We start from the raw sequence: 22,453 nt of genomic DNA, 5'->3' as shown, positions 1-22,453 counted from the left end.
GGTCCATATTTCTACATGTAGCCTATTTGAAGTTACAAATCATTTTAAAATGCCGAACATCCTGAATTGATAGCTTCGTATATGTTGGATACATCTTAAGAAAGTATGCCTCCTATTGTCTGATTAGATATACAATTTTTAGTATGTAGTTGAAGCGAAACAACCTTCTTGACGATCATAAGTCTACACCACTACCAGACATACAGACACAGAACATTAGGGAATACGTCATACAAATATTGAGAATTTTCAACGATTACGAAATATCACAAACAAAAGTTTATCTTAAATTTATTCCTTGAACATTACCCAGTTTAGTATGACTGTAAATTTACATCAGTTTGTGGTGTATATATTTTCAGAATTTGACTGTTAGAATGCTAAGTGGACTATCTAGATAATTGAAATTTTCTAGGAGTGAAATTGTATGTTCAACATCTCATGGAGAATTCATATTTATGATATGTTGGCAAGCAAAACCATAATCAAGCAGTTTATGGTTTTACAATTTCCTTTTAACAATAGCTGTGGGTAATGTATGGAGACATATGTCTGCTAAGATTATTTGTTTCCAAATTGCGTCACTCATTAATCGACATTTTAGCACCACATTAATTAAGAGTTTGCGTACCATCCGGGTAGAAACTGGCGCCTATGCTGGAGAGAAAGCATTTGAAAAAATTGGTTTTCGCAATGAATTTTAATGAAATCAACCATGATTCTATGCTCCTTTCTGTCAAACATAATTTTGCAACCTTCTATCCATACTTTTATCAATGTCGCTCTCAACCTAATAATCTATTTATGAGACACAATATCTTGTTGAAAGCGCTTACAACAGGGTGATTCGCTAGGCCCAGCTTTGTTTGCCTTGACTCTCCAACCCATTGTAAGTGATATTAATACGGAGTTGAACATTTGGTATTTGGACAATGGAACCATAGCAGGAAATATGGATTTCGTGTTACGTACATTAAACAATGTTCGAATTAATGCATCAACCATTGGTTTATTTTTAAATTACTCCAAATGCAAAGTGAGTTTTCTGGGTGGAACAAATGATCAAATCAGCACCACCAGGAATTCAACTTCTAACATCACCTAATGTTGAATTGCTAGGAGCAAACATCTCGCCCGATGCACGGAGCAATATATTATCAAAAATGATCTCAAAATTAGATTTATTCTTTTCCAGACTTCTCAAAATTTCAGCCCACTGTGCATATTATATTATAGATTACGAGCATCATTTTCAATACCAATGTTATTGTACTTCCTCCGATGTTCTCCTTCTTGGCAAAAAGATGTATTGCTATAGAAGGTCGATGAAACCCTAAAAACCTGATTAGGATCAATTCTCAAGTGTTCCTTAGATGACAAATCATGGCCAGGCCCCTTGCTGGCCCACCGGGACATGTCCGGTGCGCCCTCGGAAACATCATATTATTAAAAAATGATACAAGTTTATTTTTTATAAATAATAAAGCTATTGGTAAGGAACCCGTGATAAGTACAGTGCGCTCTTTACATAAGGCGCCCTTGCGAAACCACATCAAAGATAAACGGTTTTATTTATTCTTCTGTATGACACAGTTCTGTAAAATGAATACCTACTACAGCGTATTATTGTTGGTAAAGAACCTGTGAAAGGTACAGTGCGCCCTTTACGTAAGGCGCCCTTGCAAAACCACATCAAATATTAACGGTTTTATTTATTCTTCTATATAGCACAGTTCTGTACAATGAATACGTACTACAGTGTATTACTGTTGGTAAAGAACCCGTGAAGGGTTCATTGCGCCCTTTTACGTAAGGCGCCCTTGCAAACCCACATCAAAGTAAAACGATTTTATTTATCCTTCTGTATAGCACAGTTCTGTACAATAAATACATACTGTTACTGTTGATAAAATACAAAAACGTGAAACGTACCGTGTGCTCTGCTCGTAGAGCGCCCTGCGAAACATCACATTATGGATAACTAGTTTTAGTTGTTCCGTATACCAGGTTTGTATAGTAAATTCATATAGTGGCTGTTGGTAAAGAACCTATGAAAGATAAAGTGTGCCCTTATAAAAGACGGACTGCGAAATATCACATTATAAATATTTAAAAAAAAAACTCTTCTGTATATCAGTTTTGTATTATATATGCATACAGTTGCTATTGGCAGAGAAAAAAAAGGTAATGAGTATGATCACTTTTCAAAAAATATGTATAAAGCTAGTAAAGCAATTAAAACATGTAGGTCTATTTGGTAAGATAATACAGGAGTTTTTCATGCTGCTACTCATTTATTGCCGAAAAACTTTCAGAAGCTAGGCGCAATCGATATAGCGCAGTTTAAACAAATCAAGTTTTTTTAAGCTCTTTATTTAAAAATTTCATTCTTCCTGTGTGTTTTAGATTAGTGTTCGAATATTCAGTGCCTATTGTATTTCTAAAATATAGCTATATTGATTTATTGGTATATATTTAGCTTCATTTTCTTTGGCAAAAATATTACATGAACTAGAAAATGTTTCTATAGTAAAGACATTTTCACAGTTTAGTTTTTTAGTACATAAAATGGGGCCCGTATATATACAGGGTGTAAATTAATATAACAAACGTCGGGAGGTGATTCCTGACTGCGAGATAAAACGAAAAGTATACACCAACCTGGGAGTAAAAATGCATCCTTTCGGCACATTGATCACCCAAAAATTTGTCGAAAAAGTATAAAAACAGCCATAACTCGAGAACAAAACATCGGATCGAAATCGAGTAAAAGAGAATATCCATAATTTTTAGTCATAGATTCCATTAGTGCACAATCGGATATAGTGCAGTGGCGGCGCAAGGATGACTCCCAAAGAAAATGTTATATTCCTTCGAATATTTTATGAAACGTTGAATGAGGGAAATGAACAACAATCAAGTATAAGATTTCAACAATCAGAAATAATAGTACAGTGAAACCTGTCAACTTGGCCAGCTCTTTAAGTTGGCCACCTGCTTATCTTGGCCTAGTTCGCCTTGAACCTGCATTTTCTCATAAGACCTTCATTACTTACTACTCTATAAGTTGGCCACTTGTCTATCTTGGAAATTGGCCACACTGAAGCAATGTTTATCCTATGATGATAATGATAAATTTACCTGCGTATCTCAGCCACGCAAAATACCATTTTGTTATTTTTCTTAACTCTTTCGTATTCCCATATGAGAAGAAGATGTTCTGTATTTGTGACTGAAGAAAAGAAGCAAAGATTTGTGCGATTTGCCCTTGGAGGTCAATGGCCAGAAGCCTACCCTGATAAACGGGTGGTGAAGGGAGATGTGACAGGAATTCAAGAAATGGTTGTACGTATTTGTTTACCCTGTCTGTTTTGGTAAAACCATTAACTCCTCTCATCAATGGGGAGCTTTAGTAATGCCGGAAAATTCTCAAGGTTAAACTAACCATCTCAATTGTCAACTATTGGCACTTGACGTCTTGTCAAAAGATAGCGAAGTTTTTGAGATATGAATTCCCTCAAGATTTTCTCAAAACATCATTTGCTCCGAGGGAAACACTTCTAGCTCATTAACAAGAGGTAGTTAACTACAATATTAGAATGTGCATATCTGCCAAAAAGAATAAAACAAATACGTCTAGAATGAACCACCATTCAGTAACAACTTAAAAGAAGTCATATAAATTGCATATGAATTTCTAAATTTATACCTTAGCTTTTCTCTGAATAACTCAGTGTGCTATAATATCAATTTCAATAAACTGCGTACATACGCTTCTATTTCATGGTTCTTTGTGTTATTGTGTTTTCAATCAGAATAATCCAATGTAACAGACTAGTTTTCAGGAAGAGAAAGGTATTCACATATATTAAACATACTATAGTAATATTTTCTAGTACTGTATATTTTTATGATTAATCTATATACATTATTTATAAGTAGCTGTCGTGCCACTGCTTATTAAAATTTTACAATCAAGTAATACTAGAAATCTTATTCTAAAAAATACACCAATCACAGTTGTTTTCTGTAAGTTGGCCACTTTTCGATGGAACCAACATAGACAGTTTTGACTGATCTTTCAAGTTACAAGAACACTTAGAGAGATACATATGTGTGAGTGATCTATTTTGTCTCAGTGCAGAATAAACTCTCGGAGGAAGAATTTAAATGAAACGAAGTTTTTAACGTATCACAATTAAATCTTCTAGGTTAATAATGACGGATGATAAATGAACGGCTTTCTGTCCAAGTTACGAGTGTGAAAATGGAAAAATAACTCTGATTCAGTTTAGGTTTAAAACGACTGTGCATAGGACAGTCAGGCGGCATGTAAAGAAACATATCATGCAGTATCCAAAAATGCAAAAATCATATGTGATGAACGAATGCACAAGGGATTCTCCATACGATACAGGGATTCCCAAACATTGCGTGAATATATATTGGGCAAAAGTAAGCTGCGATCAAGGGTTTCCTCCCCGTAATATGTAATTCCGTTGAATAGGGTACTTCTCTGCACAGAAGCAACAAAATGGACAAAATACGACATGTTGACACATTGCATAATGATACAAATAAATGCGCTGGGACAGTATACTTGATTTATCCGTGAGACGAATCTTCTTCCAGGGATACTTTCGAGGAGCTTTTCCTCCCTTGAAGTCGGCAAACCACCCCTTACCACTGAACTATGAAAAATTACATTGCTATTGTGAATATATCAAACTTGTGTCCTAGTGTAGCTCACTTACATTTTGATTTTGTCACTGCTTGGAGAAATTTCTTAGAAGAAAGCTCGTAGGAATTACGTTCAAAAAATGGGGGAAAATCTTTCTTCGATGTTCTGATGTACGTTGGAGCTGGATGGAATACCTACACGGAAGAAAGAGAATATGACACTTTTGCGTACATGTAGCAGCACGTACGTAGCGCATAGTACTTTCACTAAGACATCAGATGTGATCCCAGCATGATAGAGCACCTGCACATTTTGACAAGAATATGCAGACCTATCTAAATGAAATATTCCCAGATCGTTGGATTGGGAGAGAAGGACCTGGGTTATGATCACTCACGCCCCTTGATTTCTTTTTTTAGGGGAGGCATGAAAAACTTTTTAAGCCACAAAAGCCGAAGAACTTGTTAGTCTAGTTAATATAGTTGCGGCAGTCATCCCCGAAATTACAGGTGTGCTTGACCGCACACGGAAAAAAATCCTTCGCCGATGTCATCTTTGCAATGCGGTCAACGTCCACAGTATCAGACTGTGAACTGTTATTCCTCATAACTGTCTCGTGTACACATACTGCAATGCACAGATATTGCAAGGTACCTCTGTGTATTTCACAATTATCCTACTTTGGACGAAACAAAATAAATCAGTAGTTTGGAACTGCATTTCTTTGTATCATTGTGCAACTCGCGCAACAGATTGTGTTTTGTCGTCAAATTTTCATTGCTTCTCTGCGTATTACGAGGAAGAAATCTTTAAATGCAGCTTACTTTCGCCCATATTGTATTCACATAATTTTTTTGAGTCACTGTTGTCACGTGAAGAATCCTTTGTATTCCCGTTCATCATGCATGATATTTGCCAGCTGTCTGTCTTCTGCACAGTCGTTATAAACCTAATCTGGATCAAAGTTACTTTTTCCACTTTCACACACTCAACTTGGACAGAAAACTGTTCATTTTTCATCCGTTACTATTAGCCTAGAAAATATAACTGATATGTTAAATACTTCTTTCCATTTAAGTTCTTCTTCCCAGAGTTTATTCTTTGTTGAGACAAAATAGATTAATCAGACATGTATATCTCTCTTTCTTTCGAATTCTAAGTGTTCTAATTTCAACGATGTACTATTATTTTTGATTGTTGAAATATTGTACTTGATTATTATTCATTTTCCTTATTCAACGTTTGATAAAATACTCGAAGGAATACTCCACTATGTATGGGAGTCATCCTTGCACCGCCACCGTACTACATCCGATTGTACACGAATTCAATCTACGGCTAAAAATAATGGACATTCCCTTTTGCCCGACTTCGATCCGACATTTTATTCTTCAGAAGGTTGTTTTTGCACTTTTTCGAACCTTTTCGGGTGGTCATATCTCTGAGGTATTTCCGGACGCAGGTTAGTGTATACTTTTCGTTTTCGTTTTATGTTGATAACAGAAATCACCTCCCGGTGTTTACCACATTGAAAAATGAAATGAAATTAAATCTTTGAGTTTTACGTCCCACGATTATGCCGGTTAGGCTAAAGGAGGCGGTGATTATGATAAATGAATGAAATAGTAGGATGAAGAAAGTGGGAGGAAACGGGAGAATCCCGAGAAAACCCACGCACACGGTGTTTGTGCACCAGAGAGTTCACTTGGCGGGAACAGGGTTTGAACCCGGGATCCCATGCTCCAGAGGTGAACGCTCTAGCACTGAGCCACCGCGGCCCCTTTACATATATATAATACGTAAGCATCTTTGTATGGGCGCCCTTTTGGTAGACTTGTCTACTGCCTTCGTTAGCATCCCAGTACGGGCCTGATCAGGGCTACAAGCTTTCGGAAATGGAAATGGAGGTCTTCGGATTCGTCGCGCCACAGATATTGCTATTCCGTTTCTCGTCGTTTCAATTTATTTTCCCAGTTTCATTGAGATAAACGAGTTCCAGCCGCATTGAGAATAGTGAGCCTTAACCTGTGTGATACGAATGAACTCAATTATGATATGACCAACAAACTTCTGTTCACTAGGAAACTGGGCAGTTTTTATGGACCAAATAATCATAAAAAGGACAGTAGTGTGAGACAGACATTTTCTTTGCACAGTATACCTCTGCGTGAAGTGTCAGGATTTTGGCCTTGCCTTTCTTTTGAATTTAACACCCTCGTTAAGTGTTCAAATGTATTCAATGTCTTGATGTGGCTTGTGTCGCCCATCCCTTTGTTAACTCTTTGCGGCACGGTGTTTCTAAAGCGTTATCTAAAAGGTGGTATAATAAAGTACTACCGTGCTTCAAAGAGTCAAATGCTTTTGGGTATTATCATGCACTCTGGATGGCTTGATATCCTATATATTAGCCGTATATTGTTATTAGTTTCGATGCTGAAGATATAAGCATGTAGAGACTAATTGATTCTCCTCCGAAAGTTAACTGAGCATTGTGACTAATGTTCTCTAGAAGTAAGATGTTCGTGAATTTGCTTTCATCTGATGATGATTCCGGCTGCTTACAGTAAATAATTATACATGTATCAGTAAATCTTAATGTTTGAATTAGTTCTTTTTTCAATCGCATTGTTCAGAAAACAATACAAATTACAATTATTTTGTATTAAGCCATCGTTACTATGGGCTAGAAAAGATGACGATGATGCGTTCAAAGTATTGAAAAGACCACTCTCATTGTACGGCAACTTTTGCGACTGTTCTGTTAAGAGACATGGTCAATCATAAAATCTTGATTTCTAGACCTTCTTCCATTTTCTTCACGAAGCTAACTCTACAAAGATCTCAGAGTAATCTATAAAACATTTCAGGCTAATGCAATCAAAAACAAGCAGTTACTGACAAAACAGAGACAATTTCTCGTCCATCATTTCTCAAGATTATAATATAACTATTGTATCTTGGTTACTATTGTTAACATGCAGAGATTCTTAATATTGACATTTTCTCTTCATATTTGTTAAAATTATGAAACATTTACGTTCAATTTCCAAATGACTTGGTAATTATCACCTTACTAAAAACATTACATATTGTAATATGACTAAAGCATTTTGGCAAAGGGCAAATAATATTTTATTAATTTTGACATTAATATTTTGTAAACTTTCATATTTTAAATGCAAATAAAACTCCATTCCCAGTCTGGTGCTGTTAGGTCGTTCACACGTGTAAAGAAATTAAGGAAGCCTCGTAACAATTCAAAACTATGTCTAGATAAAACATTCTTTTAATAGGAAATATAACTTATGTTATGTAGCAATGTGTCAAGGCAATAACAAACACTTCCTACTTTAATATGTTTAGTTATTTACCTTAGTATCTTTTTTTCTATTATTTTTATTATGGATGTTATATTATATAAAACCTTTTTATCAGGAAACACACAATCTGTCCACTTACAATTTCCAGTACCCAAAGTTGCATTAAGTTATAAACGGACATAAATAATATAAAAATGTACATTAAATGACAAACCAAAGAACATAAAATAAATTAGACATGCAAAACATTAAAAGAAATATCCTCAACCTGTCATAGATAAAAAGTTTACCGAAATATACAAAATGATGTACAAAGAACCAATGCATTACATAATATACGAAATTCCAGGCAACACTGTGCTGTGCAAGGTGATATAATTGAACCTTCATATAACAGTACTTGATGGTAGATGTGGCTTCAAGTTAATCCTACTTCAAGTTATGAGGTAATTCTAAAAATGTAATTGTAAGCGGAAGAAATGACGCTACCAAAAACTAGGAAGAAAAGGTAGATGGACAAAAAGAGCAGTGAACTCGAGAGAGTTTTGAAGTGACCATCAGACAAGAAGGATCAACCTCTCAAAACCTTCACTCATCAAAATCTGGGTGAGTACATGCTGGTTACAATTTGATAACACACTTTTATTATTCGATTTTGTCACCAAATTCGTTTAATTCATAATATAACTTCAAAATTCAATATGACAGTTGTTATGGATTTTGACGTAAGGCCACAGCACAAGGTTTGGGTAATTATCTGATCTGATATCTCTACTTTTATTTCTACAATCAAAACTATCCATCTTAACAAGTTAATTGCTCTACCTAAAATTAAATGGTTAAGTTTGTTATGAGAAAGCTCTTTAAATTACCCCCATGCTAATATGGTTATTAATACATTGACTTATGTGTGGATAAAATTGTGTATGTCAACGCCCGGATTTCGGTCCAATAAGTGGGCATATGTTAATATTATAATAGCTGCCGTCGTACAAAATATGGTAAAAGTGACGAACTTTTCTTACTAAAATGCTATCAAATACGTGTAGAAGTGGATCTAAAGACACTCGGCTCGTTTACATCAATATGCTATTTTTTGTTATTTATAAAGAAGAAAATTTATTTCACACTTGTAAAGAATAAACTATTCATTTTTGTATTTTAAAGCAATAATGCTTGAGGCAATGAAGAGTTTGTTTTCATACATGTGAGTACAATTTAGTTATTTAATATAAAACTTTCTTTTCATTTGAACAAATTTAAATTTGAAATTATAAATCACTTACTTTCACATTCCGTAGATGCTTCTAACATTGGTACATTTTCACCTTGATACGAATTGCCATCGTAATCGATTAGAACAATTCTGATGTTATACCTCTTTCCTAAAAGAAGCCCTGTCACCTCTTTTATGCCAACACCATCTTCAAGATGTCGGGTTTCGTATGGTCTTGTCTTTAACCAGTCAACCTCACCTTGCACCTTAATGAGAAATACTCAAATAATCAACGTGTTTTCATAGTTTCCCTCAATAAATAGATATTAATACAAGTGAATATCTTAGAACAACAATATTGGTCTAGATGTATACCAGTACAGCGTTGAGAACTGTGATTTTTGTATACCAAGAATGACAACGATAATTTTCACTTAAAACGGATAAAGAATCACCATATTATAAAATATCCTAATTTATTTTTTCTAGTAAAATTTTTAACTGCACAGGTACATAAATAACACGAGCCCTCGTATAATGGTAATGAAGTGAACAGTGAAAGTATATGACATCCATGCTTGATCGTTTTCAAAACTGCTGTATTTGATTGTTTTACACTAATGTTCCTTACATCAATACTACATTTAAACTCTTCATATTTGCTTTTCTTGTATCTACATGGAAAGAAACAATGCACATTTGCAAATTGTATCGGAAGCTAACGCATAACTGTATCGAATGTAAAGTATTGTATATACTATAATAACTTTATTGCAAGTATCTCTTTCGGTGAAAAACTTCATTAAAATCCTCAAACGTAATAAGAAATGGGTTTCTTTAAAAACTCTTAGTTATGTATTCAATTTTTATTAATTATTTATATGCGTTTATATTGTGGAGCATGAATATTCCTGATTAACTATCTTTATTTATATTTACTTTTCGTGGACCAGCACAGTCTAATGACGAAATATAATGATAAAATATAAATTTTTGATTATGTATGCTGTCCATACAAATTTTTTAGAAGTGGTATATCTGAATGTCTCACTTGTGATAATACTATCCGTAGTAGGTAATGTATGCGGTACATCAGAAATGGCTATTTTACATTGCGTTCTCTTGAGCTCGTAGAAGGTAATTTAAATTGGAAGTGAGCTCAATCACTCTCGGATTTACTAACATTATTGAGTCTCATGCTTACGAAAGGTGAAAGAGGTCCTGAGAGTTCTGGGCTCATGAGAAAAATTGCCTATTATTGACGTAAAGTCATAGAAGTTGTTGATATCCGTAATTTAAAAACGAAATGTGGTTGCTATTGCTACTGTTGAGACTTTTATTGAATCGGAAAGTGCTCTTTTTTATTTATTAGAGATTGTACTGTTTGTGTCTAGACCTCAATCCTTTTTGACTTGATTAGTAATCTGGTGCTGGTCAGTGGCGATTTCTCTATGTTATAGATTTTACCACCAGTAGGCAAATAATTTAAGCATTATTTATTAGGGAAAGTCTTCAAAATACAATTTAGAAATCATTTGCGTGCTTTTGCTTTACCTTCAGTGCTTCAGTTCAAGACAAAAACCACAAGCATATTCTAGGAGAGAAGAATCTATTCAAGTTTATCGCTACAATATGGTGAGCAACCATCGTATACATTTCAAAGGAAGAGCGCGGAAGAGCATTGAGGAATCGCATCAGGTCACAAACAGCACGTAAATTGAACGCTAAGTTCTGACAAAACTTCCACGCACTTCATACTCAATACTGCAGATGAAGAAATCGTTTTGATGGTTGCCTTAAAAATATATGTTAAACTTTAAGCAGATAATGTAAAATCTATTGCTTCCGTTAACATAAATTATTTGTTTTTAGTACATTTTGTGATATTTATTAATTAAATTTGAGCAGTATATGTTTTCAAAAAGTATATAAAGCAAAAATATATACCGAATGCATATAAATTGCAATCTATTACGTATTTTGATACCTTTCCGAACAACTCCCACCAAAATTTGAATAGATGTGGTAGCACAAAACAAAGCAAATTATTAATTGATTTATTTACGTTCTGATAAGAAGGGAAGGTATATAAGAGGAGACCTACTCGAAAGCAGAGAAGTAAGATCTGACTGCTGTAGTTCGTTCGAACCGGGACCCAACGAATCAACAATAGACTCTGTCTACTATATTAATATGAAAACTAAATAGCTAAACAAACAGTAGAATATTTGATTGCAATATTCTTTGAATATGATTGTGAGGGTAGAGCCCTCTTACAATAGTATGTGCAAATTTCAATGCTGAATCCAAACTTTTGTAAATCAGGGTATATCTTCAAAATGTAACGTTAATTCTGATGATATTCAGGAGATGGCAGATTAAAGGGGTTAGAGTACACAAGGCCTAATTAGAAAGGAGGTTGCGAGTGAAACTCAATCAAAGAAATCATAAATTTACACTGTATAAAACTGCATTCTGTTTCAAGTTCTTTCTTGAATAAGATAACTCTTTCCGAAATGTATTTATAAAGGCAATTAAAAATTTCTGTCGCTTTTTCACCCGACACATTCGAACATAGTATGTCACTTAATGCGTACCAGCAAGATAGTCCACATCAGCCACCTTCTGACAACGTTCTGGAAGGCCATGTATTCCATCGCGTTAGAACTTAGTGGGCCGTGAAGTGAAGAAAGTATCAAGTGCATTTTGCACTTTACTAGGGATTTGAACTGGCGACCTCTAAGATGATGGTCCGACGAATGAAACAGGTGGCAATCGGATGGTGCAATGTCCGAAGTGTATGGCGGACGTAACATTGTTACCCATACAAGACGTAGAATGGTGACCCTAGTCATCCTAGCACTTACGGCTTAGCGTTGTTCTGTAACAGAAGGACCTCTTTGCGATTCAGAAGAGCCGGGTCCACCGTTTTGAGTTTTGCTTGAATATGGCTCAGCTGCTGAGAGTACACAGTGCATTGATACTCTAACCATCTGGTGGCAGATACGGATGAACGATGCTTCGAGCAGTCCAGCAAACACACAACAGGACCTTGTTCTGGTGCAGTGCTGGTTTCGGCTGTTTTGGAACCGGTTCATGGGATTCTAAACAATGATGACGGCATCGTGGAACTTCGTACAGGACTTACTTCTCATTACATGTTAACACCCTGTCCACAAAAGGCTCCTTCCTCGGAGAAGACAGCGAAGAAACACAGGTGTCTGCTCGCGTTGCCTTCTGGCTCGGAGTCAAATCATGTGGGACCCTTCGACCCATCTTGTAGTGCTTCCCAAGTTTATGAAGATGCTGCCGAATGTTTTCTTCACTCACACTGAATTTTAGGCGCAGTTCCTCACATATCTGGTCATTATTCGCCTCCATTGCACCCCGAAGATTTTCATTTTGTACCCAAAATGATTGTCGCATATCTATAACGGTCTTCTTGTAAGAATTTAATTTGATAATGATTTTGCAGGGCACTTTTAATACTGATACCATGTGTATAATCGGGAGATTTATATTTGTGGTAAATTTCATAGGAAAAGAATTATAAATACAAAATTTACAATGAGTTAAACAAAATGTTTCTAAATGGACAAAAAGTTTTATTTTCGTTTTATTGTTCTTATTTACTGCTCCTTTGACATGAAATTTGCCACAAACATATCTTTGCCTATTATACACATACTAACATTATAAAAAATACCAAGCGAATTCGTTATCAAATTATATTCGTACAACAAGATATTTATTGATATGCGACAATAATTTTGGACATGAGTATGCATGTGTTGGACTTCCGGCACGTGGTGCGTCTTCGAGTGTTTCGTCACCGTCTTTAAACTTGTTAAACCACCGCTGCACTGTCGACGTAGTCTCGACTCCCTCACCAAAGTCCTGGTGTATCTTCCACCCCCGCTATAACGGCGTTTGACCCCAGTTCAATTCGTACAGCATACAGGCTCTTATGACGCTCTGTTGAGGTCCCATGTTCACTCTGTCCGTAAGCAAGTCCACGGTGTAACAAACTGCCACAACCAGTTAGTATGTTGAATATACTCCCACCAACAACTGAGCTTCGCCTTATCTCCATTCGCAGTCAACTTACTGTGTGAGTGCCAATTGAACGCAGACCTTCACAAAATGCGACGAAACTTTCTTGGTTACATTTATACTTTAATCTTTATATTTTAATTCGGCAATGATAAGTTAGATAAGATGCTTAATTTATAGCTTATAGTACATACATAATTACAGTATTTTTACATCCATGATAAATCATCAATAAACATAAAACATCATATATATTGCTACAATAGCAATAAATTATGACCACAATATCTCAATGGTTGAACGTTCACCTTTGTTCCCAGCTCACGTAATGTAGACTTTGTACTGGATAATCACCTCGCTCGTGGGCCTCCTCGGAATTCTTCCATTTCTACTTCCTTTATTTCACCACTTCATTCATTCTCGTCATCACTGTTTCCTTTAGCTTACTCGAAATAATCGTAGAACGTGAAAATGAATGGTTCAATTCCATTGTAAAACTAAATTACTTGTCAATACTTCCGTTTTACTGTTCATTTTAAACTACATATATAACGTTACTACGTTCACTGCGGTAGTGTAACACTGAGTTTGGATCTCACTGCTATACGAGTCACCATGGGCCTCGTTGAAGGTATGTCTAACGGTGTGTTACGAGCCAGCATGGCAAAGACCTTACTTTGTGCTTATCTCAACAGATGAAGACACGGTATTTCAAATTCACCTTCAGCCATCTGTTAACATAATCTGAAGTTATATTACGCAAAAGCAGTCAGCTTCACCGGTGACTCATATAGCACGTGGATGCTACTAATGTTAAAAATCTGTACAAGGGGAAATAAACATAAATGCACAGATGTAATACAATGCATAAAAAACTGCACCGCACAGAAATGAATTATCGCATGAGTCACCTATGACTCGTAACGCGGCGAACGTGTACTTGTCTTTGGTTTCGATAAATGTAGAAATCAAATTGAAACGACATATTTTACAAGTTGAGTATTACGTGGAATGAAGAAACAATTGATTGGGTATCAAGGACAACTACCACAAATATATTGCAGGACAAGAATAAACAACCAAAAGCGCCATTACTTTCAATGCCGTTTTGAATCTGTTATTCTTGTGCCGCACTTTAATTGTTCTTGCAACGTTAAATAAAAATTCTGGCAATTACTAAAACGCTAATGAAAATATTTGAAAAGAGAACTTTCATTAAAGGAAAATCACAAGAGCCACTTACTTGAGTTAAAACCATGAATACAAATAGGTAAATGATATATTTCGAAATATAGGTTTATAAGGTAACTTGTTTACTAAATTCCTGAGAAACTAGAAATACATCTTATGAAAATTTAACTTACCTTAAATTGAATCTGATAAAATAGTGGATAACCTTCTCCTTTATAATTCCAAATTTCGAATCTAATAGTCAGTGATGTATGATTTTTTCGTATCAAAGTTGGAGGAGATGAAACAACAGGGTAAGCTGCAAAATATAAATAGAAAACTTTTCATACTTTTGTTCTAAAGTAATCAACTACTCTATAGCCAATGGATTCCGAGTGCTTAGTACCGTATTCACTGACTTTATTCTTCAGCCAACTGGATTTAGTTCCTATTTTGTGTCCTTATCTGTGCGAAATCTGTCTTAATACTCTCCTTCCGTCTACACCTAGTTCTTTCTTATGATACTTTCCTAATTGAATTTTAAGTTTTGGGATTCTGAAAGTGTTCCCATATTTTGTTCATTTTGTAAACATGACCTGTCCACATTATCCTCTTTGACTTAGTGTCCCTAACAATTTTACGAAAGTGGTAGTTTCTAGTTAGAATGTTTGCTCCTTCCCTGCCCATCCCTCATGATATCAACTATTCGTTAGAGGATGTCTTTTGAAGTACTTTCAGTCTACGTCCTTTCCGGAAATAAGCGACCAAGTTTTGCAACTATACAACACAACAGGCATATCATTCATTCTACATATTTCAAACTTAAAGGTTTTCAACAGAATTCGCTAAGATAAAACAATTTGGAATAACTAATAACACGAATTATCTCCTTTCAGTCGAAATTTAATTTATTCGTGGGTATGATTTTCATCTCTTAGTGATAATTCTAGGTATTCGAAGTTTTCATTTAGTCGAAAGTATTATTTGTTATTTAACATTATCCAAATTTACAGTGAAGCTCCATGTATTTCGCTTTCTATGCATTTACTTGATTCCCATAGTCCTGCAGGCATGCAATGAAACCCTTTCATATTTTTATTGTTCCCATATCATCTACTATCAGATTGACATAATCGGCATATAGCATGACCTAGTGTGAGTGTCATTCTGTTCTTCGCCCTGAATACTACATTGGTGTGAAAAACTTAAGGACCAGACAGAGGAAGTAACATAAAACATTGGGTAGTTAGTGAAAATCAATGAAAGTCCCGCAGCATATTAGCTACATTTTCTACACATACACACGAATCAAGGCATTACATGGCGTCATGACAAGGGTATAACAGGCCGAATACATTTACTCCGTAACATGAAGGAATTGGATGAAAGATACGAGACGTTGCGTGTCAGTCAGAGAACTTATGGGTTATTGTGTTGGTGTTACACACAACAACATGGAGCTGGGACAGCATGTGGATAGCCTCAAACAAAGAAGAATGATCTGCAAACTGGAAGAAGGACGAAGTGTGACCTAGGAGTTTGATATTGCTCACAGCTTCGTTTCACCTACGTGGGAAGCGTTCCAAGCCACAGGGAATATCGTAGAAGGGAGAGGTTTTGGTGGACCACAATCCACTACAACAGGAAATTATCTCTACATTGTGCAAGTGACAAGATAGAATCGACGTCAAAAAGCAAACGTAATTGAAAACATAATTAACAGGACCGTAAGGTACCTCATATCGCGCTGTGTGAAAATATTACATTAAGAGTATTGTTCGAAACCTCTTGGAACGTTTTAAAATGACTTTTCTCTTTGAAATATCTTGTACTCACAGATATTGATATATTTAAAACTTTTGTTTTGATTTCTGAATTCGATTTTTGAAAAAAAAAATGCATTTACTGTTCTTTTATTGATTTTAAAATTATTAATTGAAAACGTATACTCATTAATTTCTTTTCGTTTGAAAATATGAAAAAAAGGTATTGCTTTATAGAAACTTTTGGTCTGAAACCCACTTGTTTGCAAGGTTTGCATTTATTGCAAATTCATTTTGTTTGAAAAGTTTTGCATTCACTGATTGTTAGTTAAAACATCTATTATAAATTTTGTTTTGAAAATTTGTATACATCCACTGAGATTTTAGTTTGAAAATTAAAGACTCAAAATGCTTTACACTTACTGAAATATTTGTTGTTTGAATATCTTTGCATTTCATATTACTAGTTTGAAAATTTTTGTTCTAAGTTTCTTTTGAAATTTTTAATTTAAAAATTATCTTAGAAATTTTGAACATTGAAATACGATAATTGAAACTTTCTTTCAGTCATTGAAAACATTGTTTCAAAATTTAACTTTTAAATTTTTGTTTCATTTTTATTTGATTTTTTTTTTTTTTGGTTTCGAAACTTTTGCACTTACTGAAAGGAAATATATTAATGTATCCAAGGGAACCATTTCTAAGAAATCAGATCGCTTTAGTTTTTAAAAATCTAACAACGCGTGCATAAAACAGATATGTTTTCCCTCAAATAAATACTTATTGAACTAAAGTAAGTGCTTAATTAACACAACTTAACGTTCAGCTTCAAAATATGCTGAATATGTTCACAATCCTTTTAATTTTTTCTATAACACTTTGTTCTGTAGCCGAAAACAACTTATTGTCTTTCTCAGCGAATAAGGTCAAAATATTGCTGGGTATAAGCTCATGGTTGTCTCGTTTCATGAATGTAGTTAACCAATAGTATTTTATTTATTCTTATAATTAACAAATCAGATATGATCATGAGTATCATATTCATAATCGAATAAAAATAATAAAAACTATGACCTCATATGAAATAGTCCATGTAACGTCAGAACGCCTCTCGTCACTAATATCACTTTAATAATTGTTACAGTTAAACAATTAGATTTTAACAATAATAACGTTTTGACCAATCAAAATTTAGCAATAACAAATAAGGGAAAATGTGACATCATAGAAGAGGTTTATAACTCGACACACTGTCCAGAATTTTATGAATGATTTCAAATTAATGTACCCTATCAAGTTTATTCATATAATCATAACATCATACCTTACTGAGTGCATGTACGCTTCGAAATTTGAATGAGTGCAGAATAAGTGCATTTTCAAACAATAAATGTTTCAAACATTTTTAAGCTAAAAACCCCAATGAGTTCAAAATTGTCAAAAGGTACATTTTTAATCCTACATTTCGAAATTTTCAAACAAAAAGTGAAAATCTATTAGTCTGCAGCAAAAAAGTTTAAAAACTAAACTGTACTTTTGAGCAGAACGAATATTGTGAAACAAAATATTGAGATAAGAAAAGCATATCACGATTAATCGTTAAACTTTATACGGTTTTCATCTATTCGACAACACCTATGAACTTAGACTACAAATCGTGACTACAAATTCTAAAGTTTATTTTTGTATACCAATTAATTTTGTTGACTATCTATTAGATGTCAAGACTTAATTCATACGTTGAGAGTATCATGGGATCAATATACCTCTAAAATGAAAACGTCCTCTGTTAGGCATTGTTTAATTCAATATTTTATCCTTTTCGAGGTTAGATTAGATGGCTAACGTTTGTAACAAAATTTCGACAAATAGGAGAGTATTTGCCTTAGAAATACTGAAAAAAAATATATATAGAAAGACGTAGAGAAATTGTGTTTTAAAATCCCTATATATATTTGAAGACTTCTGTGTGCAGAATTCTAATTATTTTAGATAATTTTTAGTCCAACTTTACTTTTGATATTAGTGACACGAGCACATGCTACCCTCTGCTCACACAAAATAATTATTCCATCAGAAGTAACATTTGATTTCTTATCTTTTAATCTGGACCAAACTATAATATCTTGTGCTACCCTTAAATAAGCCAGTGGTAAGGATAAATTCGATCAATAACTGACCAGGTGGTGTGCGCAGTAAAACAGCGTTTCTAAAATCTCCGAACATGGACTTCAAAAATTCATTGTTTAGCAGTTATGTAATGTTCTTGGAAACTGTTTGTTGTTTTTGGAACATGCAAATTAACACTAGATGCCAACAAAGAATGATAAATGTACAGTTACCAGGAAGGATGGAAGCCAGATGTCTAATTGAAAACGCACACAAATTTAATTTTATCATTAGTTTTATACGGGAGCAGAGGAATGCTGTTTCGTAAACTTATTTTAAAGTGAAATCATACAAACGCAATATGAAATCTTTCGTAAGAAATATCCCAACGCTCCTTCACCTAATAAAGCAAGAAATTTCGATTTAGTAAAATGTTTTTCTCAAGAGGAAAGATTCCAGACAAGCCAAGGAGAGGACCACCATGAATTTTCACACAATACTTTCTTCTGGATGTTACTCTTGCAGAGCTTCCCTTAGAAAATCTCGGCTCATTTTTAACAAAATAAAGAAAATGTTTATCATCTTGTCATAGGGCTGTAAATGTCTAAAATACCAGGGATAAAAAGATGAGTATTTCGACAGCTGTATCCTTTTGATTTTAGAAACGAATTAATTATTGCTAATGGTCCAACGGATTAACGCACAACACTGAGATCAACAAACTGAACATTATTTTAGTGATGATGCCTAGGTTCATTGATATTGGTACGTAAATAGTCAGTATATCTGAATGTGGGCTACCGAAAATTTCCATGCGGTGCATAAAATCGTACTTCATTCTGAGAGAAAGTTGGAGAATGATGCGCAATTTCAAGGGAAAAAGTGTGGGTCTATTTTCTTTTTAACGTGATTGTTGATTCAGAAGTGTATGGTGGTATCTCACTCAATTTGTAACCTTGCTTTAGGACGAAGAACGTCAATTTTGGTTCCAGTAGAATGTAGCAGAGAGCAACATATCAAATTAGTCAATGTAGGTGCTGAGACATTTCTTCGGGTATCGATTTATTGAAAAGCTTGGGACCGTCGCGCTTGCCAAAATTAAGTCCTCCAGACTTCTGTTTGTGGGGTTATTTAAGTACAGAGTATACAAAAACAATCCAAGGACAATCCAGGACTTGGAGAATATAACCAGAGCAGTGAGCGAATCTCGGTCATAACACTGCACAAAGTTACCTCCGATATGTGTCGTCTTGTTAACTTGTCCCTAGCAGTCCATGGTAAACATTTCCAACATCTTTCAATGTTAAACTTCAATTATTATTGTTTGTCCTTTGTCCAACATCTCTAAATATTAAACTCTAATTATTATTGTTTGTCCTATGTACGAAGAAATTGTAGTCATATGTAAATATTTTCATGTTATAATAATTAAAGTGTGAAGAATTTATAATTTTTATAGTGTTTGTAAATTGAATTCAAGGAGTTTAGAAACTCACAGTACCTATTTTTTTACATTTAGTTTACCCATAAAATAGAAAAAGCAGAACCATATAAATTTACTGGAGCACTGGAGTTTCGAGTACTATAAAACATTTTCAAGTTTTTTTTCTTAATGATTATTAAATTTAAGTGGTAATTTTATGGAGCCCAAAATTTGCGACGGATCATACATTTACCTATATCATATGAAAGAGAATGAATTCTTGTACAAGTATCTAATCACATAAAATGATAAATCCTCATCACGTAGGATCATCATCATCATCATTGGTATTTTGCTCTTATTGTCAGGTCACTTACTACAACTGAGAATTTTCTATGCTCCAAAGTCTTCTGATAACCTTTTCGCTTTCTCGTACTATTTTTCTGTTTAGATATCGTCCATTAATTGTAGTCTTCTTTGCTCTCTCCTTGTCTTTTCTGCCACCGTACTCTCTAATAGCACGTATGGACCAAATACCTTCAACATTCATATACTTGACATTTTATTAAATTTAAACGGAAACGAGATAGGCCACCCAAACTTGCAGAGATACATACCTTGTTCTATTACCACCATATCATTTATTTTCTTACTTTTGGCAATTTCCAGAATTTCAGTTAATTATTCTGTATATCCTTCCCAAAATTTGGGGTCTGGCTAAGATAATCCTTCCAAAATCTAGAGGGAGATATTATATGGCCCAATATCACTGATTCCGGTCCAGGGACATTGGAAGAGAGCAACGGCCGCTCTTAATACTATCACACTTTAAATGTGAGCTAGAACAATCTAGTATGTTAACAAGATCATGAATACTAATCATCAAATTCTCATGCTTTAAAACTTCCAGCTGTCTCTAATAGTGTCACGAAAGAAGGAATTCTAAGGATGAATTTCACATCGTCCTGTCTGTGATGAGAAGCGCGTTTATAGAATGCTGATCGACATTCTTCGCAAATTAAGAGACGAATGAATACATCAAATTACTATAAGACAAAGCCTAGAATATCTATTTACCTTTTCTGTTGATTAATGGATTGTTAACTAGTGCAACGTAATTCCGATCATACAAATCATACGAGTTAAACCATAAGAGAAATATGCTAATTCAATTCAACAAGGCTTTCCTATATATACCACTGTGCTAGTACAAACACCCAAAGTGTTTTCAAAACATGCGTCGTATGTTCTCAAACTCCCGGTTACTCTAGCACTTTCTATTGAGCAAATTTAATACAAGATTTTATTTATTAAAGTTTTATCTGTAACGCAGGTAACACTTTTTGAATATCTGAATTACTACTTAAAAGAACTGACAACAATTTCCACATATCGTCCTTTTATTACAAGTCCGTTTCAATACAATAGTGAAGGAAGGTACGGTTTCTAATTTTAGTAGGTTGTAGGAAGTACTGAAATGGTCGTTACATACATCATATGCATTTTGTTCATATGCGTATTGGCCTTTGTGTATGATATTGTACATTTTCATTCAAATTGAAATTCAAACGTGAAATGCAACGCAAAGAGTGCTCGTATAACATTTGATCCAAATTAACCATACTTTCTACATATTAAACTTACATTTTAAGATATTGCATTTTGAGAAAGACATAAGTAAGATACATATTAAGTCCGAAGAAATTCCCCAAATTAAAATATTGATAACAGAACATCGGCCTGTAGGAACAAATTTTAAAAAGACATATGTGTAAGTGTGAAAGCTATAAGTATGAATTAGGTAAGTGAGGGCAAATTAGAATCCATAGATATCACTTGAGATATTGGCAACAGCTGAGATGTAAACTGAATAACTGTCCCGCTAAAAGAGGAGACTTTTGGTCAGGATTCCTGCTTCTTTCCCGTTCGTCTATCTGAGACATTTAAGATAATCGAACTAATAGCATTTAGTGATGATGAAATGGTCACTTTCAAGGAATTTTGTGCACTACCATACCTCAGAAGTTTGTCCAAATTTTATATCTTCAACATTGCAAACTGCCATACGTCTTTCTATAAATAAAGGATAATGTATCCTCTCTTCACTGTGATTAATCTATTGTTTCTGGCTCATAAAAACAAATGTAGCACTCATTTGCAATAACGAATCAAACCATAATAGTTTCCAAATCAGCTTGGAGCATTTGCAAATTCTTTCAAGACACGGTTATTGAAGGCTTAAATTTCAAAAGTCATAATACGTGAAGAAAAAAAAAATGAAATGAAATTTTTGAGTTTTACGTCCCACGGTTATGCCGGTTAGGCTAAAGGAGACGGTGATGATGAGTAATGAATGAAATGGTGGAATGAAGAAAGTGGGAGGAAACGGGAGAACCCCGAGAAAACCCACGCACACGGTGTTCGTCCACCACAAAGTTCACTTGGCGGGAGCAGGGTTTGAACCCGAGACCCCTAGCACCAGAGGTGAACGCTCTACCACTGAGCCTCCGCGGCCCCATAATACGTGAAGAAAACTGAGCAATGCCATTGAAAATCTAAGATCGTTTGTAATAATATGGTATGCTCGTACATGTTTCCTAACAACATCAAGTCGAGCCAAGTGATTTTCATTACTTTTCTTCCTGACAAATCATTATCTTCAACTTAAAGTAAGGATTTTAAGTCTACATTCAAAGCACTTTAAATGATACTGATTAA

General features: G+C 34.6%; 1 protein-coding gene across 2 annotated transcripts in view; it reads right to left on the bottom strand.

Moving 5' to 3' along the window:
* LOC145673395 (uncharacterized) overlaps positions 1-22,453 on the bottom strand; it is a 476,309-nt gene that overhangs the window by 81,203 nt on the left and 372,653 nt on the right. For both annotated transcript variants that reach the window (XM_081743054.1, XM_081743055.1), the window contains exons 17-18: positions 14,635-14,759; positions 9,288-9,483 (exon numbers count right to left, since the gene is read on the bottom strand). In XM_081743054.1, coding sequence (XP_081599180.1) covers positions 9,288-9,483; positions 14,635-14,759 — 321 coding nt within the window. The remainder of the gene's footprint in view (positions 1-9,287; positions 9,484-14,634; positions 14,760-22,453) is intronic.

Source organism: Thermobia domestica, chromosome 16 (assembly GCF_964235325.1).
Source record: "Thermobia domestica chromosome 16, izTheDome1.hap1.1, whole genome shotgun sequence".
NCBI lineage: Eukaryota > Metazoa > Arthropoda > Insecta > Zygentoma > Lepismatidae > Thermobia > Thermobia domestica.
Note: the sequence above shows the minus strand (reverse complement) of the source record. Positions and strands in the feature narration are given on the sequence as shown.